Source organism: Callorhinchus milii, unplaced genomic scaffold, assembly GCF_018977255.1.
Source record: "Callorhinchus milii isolate IMCB2004 unplaced genomic scaffold, IMCB_Cmil_1.0 Scaffold14, whole genome shotgun sequence".
NCBI lineage: Eukaryota > Metazoa > Chordata > Chondrichthyes > Chimaeriformes > Callorhinchidae > Callorhinchus > Callorhinchus milii.
The window spans coordinates 16,770,962-16,783,556 of NW_024704755.1; the positions used below are offsets into that span (position 1 = coordinate 16,770,962).

At 52.6% G+C, this 12,595-nt stretch overlaps 1 protein-coding gene across 13 annotated transcripts in view; it reads left to right on the plus strand.

Moving 5' to 3' along the window:
• The window catches only part of mtss1lb (MTSS I-BAR domain containing 2b), an 80,125-nt gene extending 74,551 nt beyond the window's left edge, over positions 1–5,574 (plus strand). For 9 of the 13 annotated variants that reach the window (XM_042340208.1, XM_042340213.1, XM_042340212.1 and 6 more), the window contains 2 exons: positions 2,772–2,976; positions 4,614–5,574. In XM_042340208.1, the coding sequence (XP_042196142.1) occupies positions 2,772–2,976; positions 4,614–5,446 (1,038 nt within the window). In that variant the 3' untranslated portion in view covers positions 5,447–5,574. The remainder of the gene's footprint in view (positions 1–2,771; positions 2,977–4,613) is intronic. The other 4 variants (XM_007905835.2, XM_042340218.1, XM_042340217.1 and 1 more) reach the window with 1 other exon arrangement.
• Positions 5,575–12,595: the final 7,021 nt, after the last annotated feature.

Below are 12,595 nucleotides of genomic sequence, written 5' to 3' on the forward strand. Positions count from 1 at the left end.
CATTTGACTCTGCCTTAAAGACTGCTGAGCTGAGAGCTCACACTCGTCACTGCTCCTCAGTGACCAATACAGTAAAACTCACATAAGCCTTATCTTTATAAGCCATATAACCGCCTGAGTCGTACATGACCCGAGTCCCCGTTCAGTTTCTTGTCAAAACCACTTAGATTTCTTTGCCTGAGTCATAGTAATCACCTCCTAACTCATCACGCCGCTCCCCTGCCTTCCATTACTCCTGCATTGAATCGCTGGAAACATCGACTCACATACAGAAGAACTTTGTTTCCTGCGATTCACTGCGATTCCAACACTCGCCGGGAAGTCCACAGGCAGCGACAGATCAAGACCCATTTGTGGTGCCGACTGACACAACTTGTGTTTGATTGTAGTTCTTGTCCTTCTGTTGGTCAACAACAACAACAACAAATGAGGTTTGTATAGTGCCTTTCACATCAGGAGGACATCCAGTCAACAACTTGCATTTACACAGCGCCCACACGTAGGATAGCGTCTCAGAGCGCTGCACAGTGGCAGGTCAGAGCAGAGGCCAAGCCAGGGAGAGGGGGAGGTGACTATTAGTCACGGGCAAAGTGATGGATTTTCAGGTGGGATTTAAAGATAGATAAAGAGGCACCAGGTGGAGGGATCGAGGCAGACTTCCAGAGGTAAGTATGGTGGGTGAAGCCATCCCCACCATTAGGGGCACAGAGGGGTTGGGGGATTGTAAGAAGGGAGGTGTGCGCAGCAGGTCAGTGCCCGCTGTGTGAAGGGGATGGGCAGAAGCGAGGAGCACGAGCAGGTCAGAGATGTTGGGGAGGTCCTGGGGGATGAAGGGATTTGTGGTGAGGATCTGAAAGTTGATCCTTTCAGAGGGGGAGAGAGAGATAGCGAAAGAGAGTGGGAGCCAGTGGAGCCTGGCAAGGATTGGGGTGATGGGCATGCAGAGTTTGGGTGTGCATAGACAACACACGTACTCACATGCACGCAGAATCAACCACAATCAGACAGACACGCGCACACACCCCACACAAAGCGCTGGTGTAACCTGTATAAGGAGTTCGTTCTGTAAAGGTGTGGGTTGGACTCGGTCACTCAAAGGTTTCCAGTCAGTACAGATCTGCAGGATGTGGGATTGTAATGCGAGGACAAAGATTGTAGTTGAGGGTTTATTTGCTGTTTGAAGAGCAACATTCTTTCTTTAAACTTTTAATACCTGGAGATTTCTGGCTGTGTAATTCTGGCTGTCAGCAGGTGGTGGAGCCTGTATATGTAGTCCTGAGGAACTCTGAGCTCAGGTTTCAAGGCACATCTTAAGACCCTCCCTCTTCGACCATGCCTTTAGCCACCTTCCTCCCCTACCTGTCTCCCCCCACCACCACCGAACCAAAAACCCCAGCTCTGGTCCAAATCCCTGACTGTCCAGCATCTTGGGACGTCCTCACGACATGAAAGGCGCTTTACAGAGATAATTTGTTGTCTCATGAGGTGTGTGTGAAAATCTTCACATTATATTTGATATACAGTGAAACCCTGATAACTCATCACTCCAAGGAAAGGGTCCCAGTGACGAGTTATCAGGAGCGGCGAATTAGGCATGTGTATAGGTACATAAATAAATGTAGCCGGGATATTGACAACATGATGACTTAAGCGGTTGTGACAAGTTAAGCCAGAGTCGAGTTATCAGGAGGTTTTTGTAGCACCTTTCATGTCCGCAGAACGGCTCAAAACACTTCACAGGATTCACTGTAAAGTGTAGTGACTGTGTGTTTTGTGGGAGAACAGGGCAGCTGATTGGTGCACAGCAATGTCCCACAAACAGCCATGAAGTGTTTGACCAATTGTATCTGGGAGATTGTTGGGGGAGGGGGAGCAGCCAGGGGGAGGGGAGGAGCCAGGGGGAGGAGCCATAGGGAGGGGGAGGAGCCAGGGGGAAGGGGAGGAGCTGGGGGAGGGGCCAGGAGAGGGGGAGGAGCCAGGGGAGGGGGAGGAGCCAGGGGGAGGGGGAGCAGCCAGGGGGAGGAGCCAGGGGGAGGGGGAGGAGCCAGGGGGAGGGGGAGGAGCCAGGAGAGGGGGAGCAGCCAGGGGGAGGGGGAGCAGCCTGGGGGAGGGGCCAGGAGAGGGGGAGGAGCCCGAGGAGGGGGAGGAGCCGGGGAGGGGCCAGGGGAGGAGCCAGGGGAGGGGGAGCAGCCTGGGGAGGGGAGGGGGAGGAGCCAGGGGGAGGGGAAGTGGGGGGAAGATGACCCAAGAGGCGGTCGAAGAGAAAGGTCTTTATCAGAGACCTGAAAATAGGAAGAGAGGGGACGAGGGGAAGGGAGTGAGGAAGGGGGTTCCAGAGCCTCGGGGAGGGAGAAAACCCCCTTCTCTTCTCCGAGTAGCGCCATGGAATCTTTAACATCCGCCTGAACAGGCAGACGGGATCTCAGTTTAACGTCTCATCCGAAGGACGGCACCGCCTACAGTGCAGCGCTCCCCCAGCACTGCATCAGAGCGTCAGCTTAGACTATGTGATTCCTGACCACCTTCTGACTCAGAGGCAAGGTTGCTACCAAGTGAGCCAGGCTGACACACACCTCTGAAGGAGTCAAGGGCCCAGACTAAGGAGAAGCGACTTATTGTTTTAATAGTCAGATGTTTGGTACGAAATTGTTTTGTGTAGACAGGTGAAGGCTAATGCAACTGGGTTCATTCAGACTCACTCGCTGCCTTGTGTAGAGGATCCTGGGGTCTGAGGGTCTCATGCTTCCCCCTCTCTCTCCTTCCTTTGGCAGCATGGGGAGGAGATGTCCACGGCGGCCAGTGACCTGGCTATGGTGCTGACCCGCGGGCTCAGTGTGGAGCACCAGAAAAGCAGCCGCGACTCCCTGCAGTACTCCAGTGGCTACAGCACCCAGACCACCACCCCCTCCTGCTCCGAGGACACCATCCCCTCGCAAGGTACATCCACCAGGAGGTCTCTCTATGCCCCCTGCCCAGGTGTGCACCTCATGCACAAGTTTTGCTCTGAGTGTGTGAGCAGAGATCACAGGTACCACAGGGAGCCAGCCCTTCACTCAGCAAAATAACAATAATAATAATCCTTGCATTTGATGTAGCGCTTTTCACGTCGGGAGGACATCCCAAAGCACTTCACAGAACACACTGTAAGGTGAATTGACTGTATATTTGTGGGCGAACGCGGCAGCCAATTGCGCGCAGCAACAAATTATTATTATTATTATTATAGATTATTATTGTATAGTTTCACAGAGAGATCCATGGAAGCAGTCCTGTGGGGGAATGGGTTGGGCAGTGAGATGGAGTGTTGGTTCGCTGCTGCTTTAACCCGTCACATGGGGTTTCATTTCACAGGAACGTGTAGAATCTTGAATGCAGCACGGCTGTATGTTATGTGTCGTAGTCTGGAGCCGCGCTCACACGCTGAGCTCCAGCTGGGAGCTCCCCAACCCCCTCCCACTCCCTGGGCCCCTCCATAATTCTTTGGACATTGGAACAAAACTTGAGACCCAGACGTCTCTTCTGTAATGTAACCAACGTGGGACAGTCAAGTCCAAGGGCTTTCTCACTTGATATTGGGTATTCCAATATTAGTCCTGTGTTAGCATCTGTGCTGGTTAGTCCGATGTGTGTTAGTCGGCCTACGTTAATAATAATGATAATCCTTGCATTTGACATAGTGCATTATCACATCTTCGAGACGTCTCAAAAGCGCTTCACAGATTATACTGTATATCTTGTGGGCGAAATGCTGTAGCCATTTGCGCACAGCAGTGTCCTGCAAACAGCCCTGGATTGACGTGCTCAAATTATTATTTTTTTATTCTTAATTAATTAATTGATTTTTAAGGGATTTATTACCTCCAGAAAAGCCATCCGCCAATCAACTAACCCCTTGTTGGTTGATTGTTAATGTTGGTGGATTGTTCGTGTTCGTTGGGCCATGTTAATGTGGGTTAGTTCTGTGTGAGTGTGACTGGCGCTGTGATTGATGTTGTCCCCAGTGAGGCCGGGCTTTGTCGTTGCTGGTCAGGTACCTGTGATCTCTTTGCCGAATATGCCTGTTGCGTGTGAATTTACAGTTGATGTGTTACCTGGTGGCGGGGGGAGTGGCTGGGCTGGGGGGCTGGCTGAGGGATTGGGAGCTGAGTGGTTGGGTGGGTACTGGGGCTGCCAGGGGAAGTGAGGGTTGGGGCCGTCGGGGGAGGGGGGGCTGGCTGGTGGGGGGTCGGGGCTGTCAGGGGAGGCTGGCTGGTGGGGGGAGGGCTGGGGCTGTTGGGGAAGATGGGGGCTGGCTGGGCTGGAAGTTGAGAGCTGGAGGCTGAGGGGCTTGGGGGAGCTGGCTGAGTGGCTGGGTTGGGTTGGGGCTGTTGAGGAGAGGCAGCTCTCGGTTAGGGGAAGACTGACTGAGTTGAGCTGGTGGCTGGTGGGGGAAGCTATGGGGGTACTGGGGCTGTCGGGGGAGGGTGGGGGCTGGCTGTGCGGGAGATGTCAGGAGGGCTGGCTGGGTTGAGCTGGTTGCCTTGGGGGGAGGCTATGGGGGTGCTGGCCTGAGCTGGGGGCTGTGGAAGGCTATGGGGAGTGGGGACTGACGCTGACGACCTCTCTGGTCACAGTTTCAGATTACGACTGTTACTCTGTGAACGGCGACGTGGAGCCCGAGCACGCCAGCGAGTTCGACAGGTCCTCGACCATCCCCCGCAACAGCGACATCGCCCAGAGCTACCGCAGAATGTTCCAGACCAAACGGCCCGCCTCCACCGCGGGGCTGCCCTCCGGCCCGACACAGACCATCTCAGTCACGCCAGGCGTGGCCACCATCCGCCGGACTCCCTCCACCAAGCCCTCGGTCAGACGCACCCTGTCCAACGCCGGGCCCATTCCCATCCGGCCCCCCATCGTCCCAGTCAAGACACCCACCGTGCCAGACCCACCATCTCACCACCACCACCAACACCACCCCCACCAACACCATCCCCCCGCTGTGCCAGTCCGTGTGGGCAGTGAGGAGTGCGTGTTCTTCAGTGATGACATTTCGCCCAACGCCTTGGAGTTTGCCAAAGCCTCGCCCAAGAGGTTGAGTCTCCCCAACACAGCTTGGGGGGGCAGCGGGGGAGGGCTGGAGATCTCCGTGCACCCTGGGGGAGGAGGTGGGGGAGTGGGAGGGGGGCACATGTCCACCGAAGAGGAGCAGCAATTGGCCGCCAACCGGCATAGCCTGGTGGAGAAGATCGGGGAGCTGGTGGCCAGTGCCCAGGCCCTGGGTGACGGACAGTTCCCGTTCCCCAGCCTCCTTCCCGAGCTGGGGGGCTCGGATGCCTCTCTCCCCCTGCCTCTGCCCCCCCTCTCCCCCAGCGAGGCCCCCGAGGACATGCTGGCTGCCATCCGCAGGGGAGTCAAGCTTCGCAGGACCATCAGCAATGACAGGTCCGCCCCCAGGATCTTGTGACCACAGATCAGCCACTGACAACACAACGCCTGGACCCGAGGGACAGGAACCTGTAGACTGCTTCTGACGCATGTTTTAACACAAATTTCAAGAGAACTCCCAACTCCACAGGGAAGGAACGATGGCTGGGCGGGACAGTGGGGCTGGGGGTGGGAGCGGGGGTGGGGGGGTGGGAAGGGGAAGGGATGATAAGCCTTGCATTTGATAAGGAGCCTTTCATGGCAGCGGGACGTCTCCAAGCACCTCCGAAGATTCCCAGCACAACATGTAGTGACTGTGGTTTGTGGGCAGATCCTCTGCCTTCTGTAGGGTTAGACATACAAACGCACACACACACACATAATGGTGGGGGGAAATGGGGATGTGGGGGGGGGTCATCTTTAAACAAAGACGTGTCAGATTCCAAGTCGTGTATGTGAGACCGTGAGAGAGAGAGAGAGAGAGAGAGGGGACCCACCCTGAGTGCGACCACATCAGCCCTGAAGAGAAATCAAACTTGTTTTGTTCTTCCCGCGTTTCCCATTCACCATCAGATGACCTCCGATCGCTCCTGGGTTTCCCTCAGGTTTTCTGCTGTGCTGGAGAGCGTGGATTCCAACAACAATCACAACAACAACAGGAAAGGACATTTGTGTAGCGGGAGGACGTCCCAAGATGCTGAGTTCCAGAGCGCGAGGGACACAACACCAGAGGGTGTAGAGGGGAGTCAGGGAGGGAGGGAGGGATGGGGGCAGGAGATTTGCATTGGCCTTAACTTGCGTTGGTGCCTCTGGACATTGATGGCTTTCTGTGTCTTAGGTTCCAAGCCAACAGGAGAGGCCAGGACAAGGTGGTGAGCGAGAGAGAGAGAGCGATGGGGATTTGGAGAATGGAAGAGTCTGAGGGTTTGGGTGGGGGAACGGGGATCTTTATACATAAACCTAACACTGACGCTTTGACCCGATATTCTTCACAGTGTTTCCTTCTGTAACAGGCTGACCACGGATCTGTCCGACTTACTGATAGCCTTTAAAGGGGACATTGATACTTGGGACGTGAGGTGCGGGGCTTCAAAGACAAACACAGGCCAGAGTGGGGGTGTGACAGAAGAGGTGAGACCGGGTGTGTGTGTGTGGTCATGGAGGTGGTGGGGGTGGTGGGTTGAGAGTAAGGGCATTGGGCCTAACAAGCCTAACCAGCCTAGTATGCACTGAGGGATACAAGAAGGGGAACAACAACAAATGATATTTACACGGCGCCTTTCACATCGGGAGGACGTCCCAAGGTGCTGGACGGTCAAGGATTTGGACACGAGCTGGGGGTTGGGAACTCGAGTGGAGTGGAGGGCAGGGAGGCTAGGGTTAGGAGGGTTGTTGAAGGCGCGCTCGAAGAGGAGGGTCTTGAGACGTGCCTCGAAGGAGGTAAAGGAGGGAGCAAGACGAAGGGACAGCTGAGGGAACCTTTGCTTAGCTAATTTAATTCCTTGTTTTAACCACTGAGGGAGAGGCAGTAGTTTGGGCGAACCTGGTAGAGTCAGGATGGGTTTAACCCTCTGAGAGCTGAGCTGTGGCTTGGATTTTTGCCCCCTTTCTCGGTCATGCCTAGTAGCCTGGGAATGGAGAGCCAGACAGTGTTAGCACAGTCGCTGGGCTGGTTACAGTGACAGCCCAGGGACACAAGCCTCTCACTGTGAGACCACGGAAGATTTCAGCTAAACCACACGTAGATCCTTCACATGTGATCCAATGTTTGCCCCTACACCTGATCCTGTTTCCTCCCAATCCTGGTCCTGGATCTGGACATCCCAAGGCTCTGGACAGTCAGTATCTGAGCAGGGGTTTGGGATCAAGAGGGGTAGAGGGCGGGGAGGATAGGGGTAGGAGGGTGACCAAAGTCGTAGTTAAGAGAAGGGTCTTGAGACGATCCTTGAGGGATGCAAGGGAGGGCGCGAGGCAAAGGGATTCCTCGATGGAGTTCCAGAGGGTGAGGGCGGAAATGTTGAAGCGACGCTGGTGGGCCGGGCGGGGGACGTGAAGCAGGCCGGAGCCCACTGAGCGGAGAGAGTGGAGAGCTTGGTAGAGGGTTAGCAGGTCACCGAGGTAGGAAGGAGCATGGAGGGCTTTGAAGGTGAGAACTAGAATTTGACAGGAACGGCCTGTGTCCTAAGCCGGCAATGCTACAGGCTGGTGTCAGCCACGCCTGGCAATAATCGCATGGCATGGGGTGGGGGGGTGGGAGAAGATCATCCTTTACACTATAATATTTTTCAGGAGGGGAGGTAATATTTTCATACAGAAAGAGTTTCTTAAATATAAAATGAATTATAATCTCAGTCCTTTCGCTGCTGGAATAGCAGATCTAAAGGAGTGAGACAGGTTGTGTATACTGTACTAACAGATTGGGATATCAAAGACAAGACTATAATATTATTGCCTTGCCCTTTGCTCCCCGTGTTATAACAATGTAAGAAATATGAAGCTTGTATTTATTAGTGATCAATGTCTAGGAAATGATTCAGGAAAAGAATTGCCTGTGTTCAAAAAATGGGTAGGACGTTAATGACTTAAATGACCCCCCTCCCCCTCACCCACCTCAACCCTCAATCCCACCTACCCCCCACCATTGAGAAAGACACAGATTCTGATTTTAATCCAAACTAAAATGTTAGTTTATTAAACAGCTTGACAATTAATAAGTGTTTCGATGGGTTTGCCCTAACAAGGTAATCTCTCTCTCTCTCTCTGTGATGGAACGAACAATTTCAATCACAAATGATCTTAGGTGTGGGGAGTAGGCAAGCTCTCAGACACTCAGACAGACAGCTAGAGAGACACAGACTGGCAGACAGGCACAGACAGAAAAAAAACAGACACACAGATAAACACAGACAACAACTTGCATTTATAAAGCGCCCCTCACACAGAGTAGCGTCTCAAAGCACAGACGGACAGAAAGACAGACAGTCAGAAAGACAAACAAAGCCTCATCAGTGTGCCAGCGCTGGTTGATTGGCACAGAGGGGTTGAGGGGTACCTGACCGGCAGGCGAGCCTGTGGTTCTCACCGTGCTGCTGGGTGCTTGGCTGTTGGGTGATTGGCTGGGTTATTGGGGCTGAAAAGTGACGTTTACTGTAAGGTGTCCTTCAAGAATACGGAATTGTGTCACACACAACTCCCAGTGCCCTTCCACACAGATTCCTGGTTTGGGAATCCCAGGAAAGGACAGCAACGGAGAGACTTTATGGGGTCACGGGCAGCGTTGCTCAGCACTTTGTAAATGGGGGAGTCTCCATATTATGACGGGGAGATGGTGGTGGGAGTGGGGTGGGGGAGAGGACCAGCTCAGCCTGGCACACAGCTGCCCTGAGCCCAGGACTAAACGGGCAGCACAAGTGAACGTAGGACTTGCTAGATGAAAAAAGGACCAAGGTCCATCTGAAATAAAAACAGAAGTTGCTGAGAACACTCAGCAGGTCAGGCAGGATCTATGGAGAGAGGCAGTGAGTTAACGTTTCAGGTCAATGACCTTGCGTCAGAACTGGAGGGTGTTGGAAGGGAGCAGTTTCTAAGGACAAGCAGAGAAGGGGGCGGGGAGAGAAAGACAAAGGAAAAAAATGAGGTTGAGGAGAGGAGATGATATCAGAGATGTTGATGGTGCAAATGCAAAATAGGTCGCCTTCTACCATCCTGGTTGTTGCTCGCTACAATACTGGAGATAATGAGACGAGAGTGGCCCAGGTGGATGGGTGGGAGATGGAAGGCAGGGCAATGGGGCAGTGAGAGGGGTGGGGTTGAGCAGTGGGGAGAGTGTAGCATCTTACACCCCCCAAGAATGCAACAGCAATATGATTCCCCAAATTTCCCCCCTCCCACCCCAAAAAAAGTTCCTTTTTTGAAAAAAAATCAATAATCTTCAAATCATCAAGAAAATTAAGCGTGTGAGAGAGCAATAATATTGTGTGTGTTTGGGGGGTTTGGGGGGCGGGGGGGGGATTGACAGAGCAGAGAGTGTGGCAGGTTTGCAATCGGTCACTTTAAAACCAGATTATATCTTTCTAGTTGTGCAATAGTTAGATGTAGACATTGTCCACTTCAATGTAAATCAGCAGCAGCCGGTCAGAGAATTATATTACTGGGGCAACGTAAAACAGGGCAGAGAGAGCGAGAGAGAGTATAGAGAGGAGTGAGAGGAGATGAGAGAGAAAAGGGATAGAGAGGAATAAAGATGAGAGTGAGAGAAATAGAGGGGAGGTGGGGGGTAACTGAGGAGACAGTGAGGGGAGATGAGAGAGAAAATGGATAGAGGAATAAAGGAGAGAATGAGAGGAATAGAGGGGAGAGAGGGGGGATAGGGGAGAGTGAGGGGAGAGATGATAAAGTAGAGAGATTGAGAAGAATAGAGCAGAGAGACAGGAATAGAAGCAAAAGTGAGAGGGGAAATAGAGAGAATGGGAGAGGAGAGGAGGAGGCGAATAGAGAGAGTTGAGCGGGAGGAGAGGGGAATAGAGGAGAGAGGACAGAAAGGGGGGAAAATGAGAGATTGAGAGCAGTAGAGCAGAGAGTGGGGTGGAATAGAGAGTGTGAGAGGAGAGCAAGAGGAATACAGGAGAGTGAGAGGGATAGAGAGGGGAAAATGGATTAAAGAGAGAAAGTAGGGGAATTTCAGGTAACAATGGAGAACAAGAAGGAAGAGAAGCAATAAGAAATGAACTTTGTGTCTAATGTTTGTGGCTTGGGTTGAATGGCCCGTGTCCATTGCCAAATCACACTATGTATCACTGTAAGTAAGCACAGTAAAAACACAAGTAACTAGCCTGTGACTAATGACACGGTTACGAGAGCAAATAGAAACTTGTGTGTGTGAGACGTGTGTGAAAGAGAGAGTGAGCACAAGTCACAGGAAGGAACGTGGAGATTGCGTGGGGCTCGTTGTGGGGTATAATTCAGGTCTCTGTGTTTTGGCGAGGATACAGTGGTCAGCCGAGTGTCTGACAAAGACAGGAACCCATCAGCATGCTTAAGAGTCTTCAAACGAAACTGAGAATCCCATGGGAATCTCCCAGTGTCTGGGATGGAATGTGCACCCCCCCCCCCCCCCCACCCCTCTCTCTCTCTTTCTTAGGAGGGACACACCTTGCTTCTGGAGAGTATGAGGCACAGGTTGGTGAGAGCCAGGCTTGGAGACCTCAGAGCACAGTTTGGATTCTGGACGCTGGATTCAGAGTGTGCAAATTTAGGACAATTCCTAAACCCAGCCTCAATTCTGAAGCCTGTGTGTTCTGTTAAGTCGTCAAAATGAAGGTGCAATTTAATAATTATCCAATCTTTGGACACTGCGAAAGATCTGAACCCAGGGGGAGTTCCCCCCACCCCCACCCCCACCCCCAACCCTGGAGTCCCAGGGGGTGTCAAGTGGGATCTGATCTGAAATAAGCATTTGGGATTCTAGTGGGTGGAGAACACAGACTCCACGAGAACGGAAGGGTTTACGGGGCTGAGAGTAAAGTAGGAATAGAGGGGAGACAGAGAGACAGAATAGAGGAGGTGAGAGGGAAAAGAGGGTGTGAGTGGGAGAGGAGGGAGAAGAGACTAATTAAGCAATTGCTTTACTTCAGACTCAGAGCTCCTGGGGAGTGTGGGGGGGAAGAGGATGTCACTGGGAGGTGGTTCATGTCAGCAAATTCAGAAGCAATTAGACTCTTATTTGGTGGAGAAATGGATGGAGGGATGGAGGTTTTTTTTACCCTCTCCCACCCAGGATCTCTTCCAGTCCTGTCTGTACACCTCCTGGCTCTGTTTCTCCTTCCCATTTAAACTGCCAAACCCTCTGATTTGCGTTTCGGATATTAAATGTGCTGGGGGTTAAATCGGTGATCGGGGAGGGGGCTACTGAGATGGAGAGGAATGTGAGGTGGTGTCAGAGGTCAAGTTGATTGAATGAGGAAGTGGACATGAGATGGGCAGGGGGTCAGACACTGAATGACAGGAAGATCCTGTGTAAGTGCGGGGTGGGGGGGCTTAGCGGGGAAAAGCAGCACCAACACCTGCGGATAGATGGAATTCCCCTGGGGTCTGAGCTGGGTTACTGTTGGCTTCAGTGACACCTGGGGTCAGGGAGGGAGGAATCAGCCAGGGTTCCTGCTCCTGATCCCTACCCTTCACTGGGAGGTGGGGGGGAGGAGGATGCCGGGGAAGAGAGATTCAGTCTCAGCTGAAAAGCCCTGGTGTTGGTGGCAGTGTGTGGGGATTCCATCACCAGCCGCTCACACTCCACACTGCAAAGATTGCCGGTGTGTCTGACAGACAGACGGGTGTGTGAAGGCAGCCAGCAATAGGGGACGTCAACATTCAGGCCCAACCTACGCTATTTCTTAGTGAATCGCTTAATGAGGAAGTGTAACTACTGAGTTTTGGAATGTGTGTCGAGAATGATTGGTCTCACGTGGGCTGAAGTGCCGAGGGGTACGGGAGAGAGGGAGGGATGGAGTGAGGGAGGTCGCAGTGAAGCAACCTTTATTGAAGGAATACTGAGGCAGGAGGCGAAGGGGGTGATGTTGACAGGATTGGGGGTGGGGTGGGGAGTGTGGGGGAAGAGGGCGGACGCTTCCTAAAGGTGATTACAACAACCACTGAGAAGGTTCTGGTCTCCAAACTGTCGACATAGCAACTGCGTTCTCACTGGAACCTGAATGCAATAGAAAGAGGCTGGTCAGGGGCGGCTTCTAGAAAATTCTGTTCACCTTTTTTTTCCCTTGGTAAATGGCCAACTGTTCCGAGATCAAAGACACGAGACGAGAAAACCTGACAGAACATTCCGGAACAGGGAATCTCCCAAGCGACTGAACCCTTCATCAATTGAACACCAGAGGCACTACAATAATGATAATATTAATAGTCCTTACATTTACATAGTGTCTACAAGGTCAACGTGTCAAAGCCCCTCACAGTGAATTACACTAAAGTGTAGTGACTGTATTTTGTGGGTGAACAACGGCAGCCAATTGAGCACAGCAATGTCCCATAAACAGCCACGGAGCGAGTGACTAGGTTCATTTGAGGGATTGTTGGCGAGAACACCGGGAGAGAGAAACTCCTTTCTCTTTTCCAGGATTGTCGGAGTCTCCCCGGAAAGCATTGGTCGGGATGGAGGCCGATTTGGCATTTAGCTTTC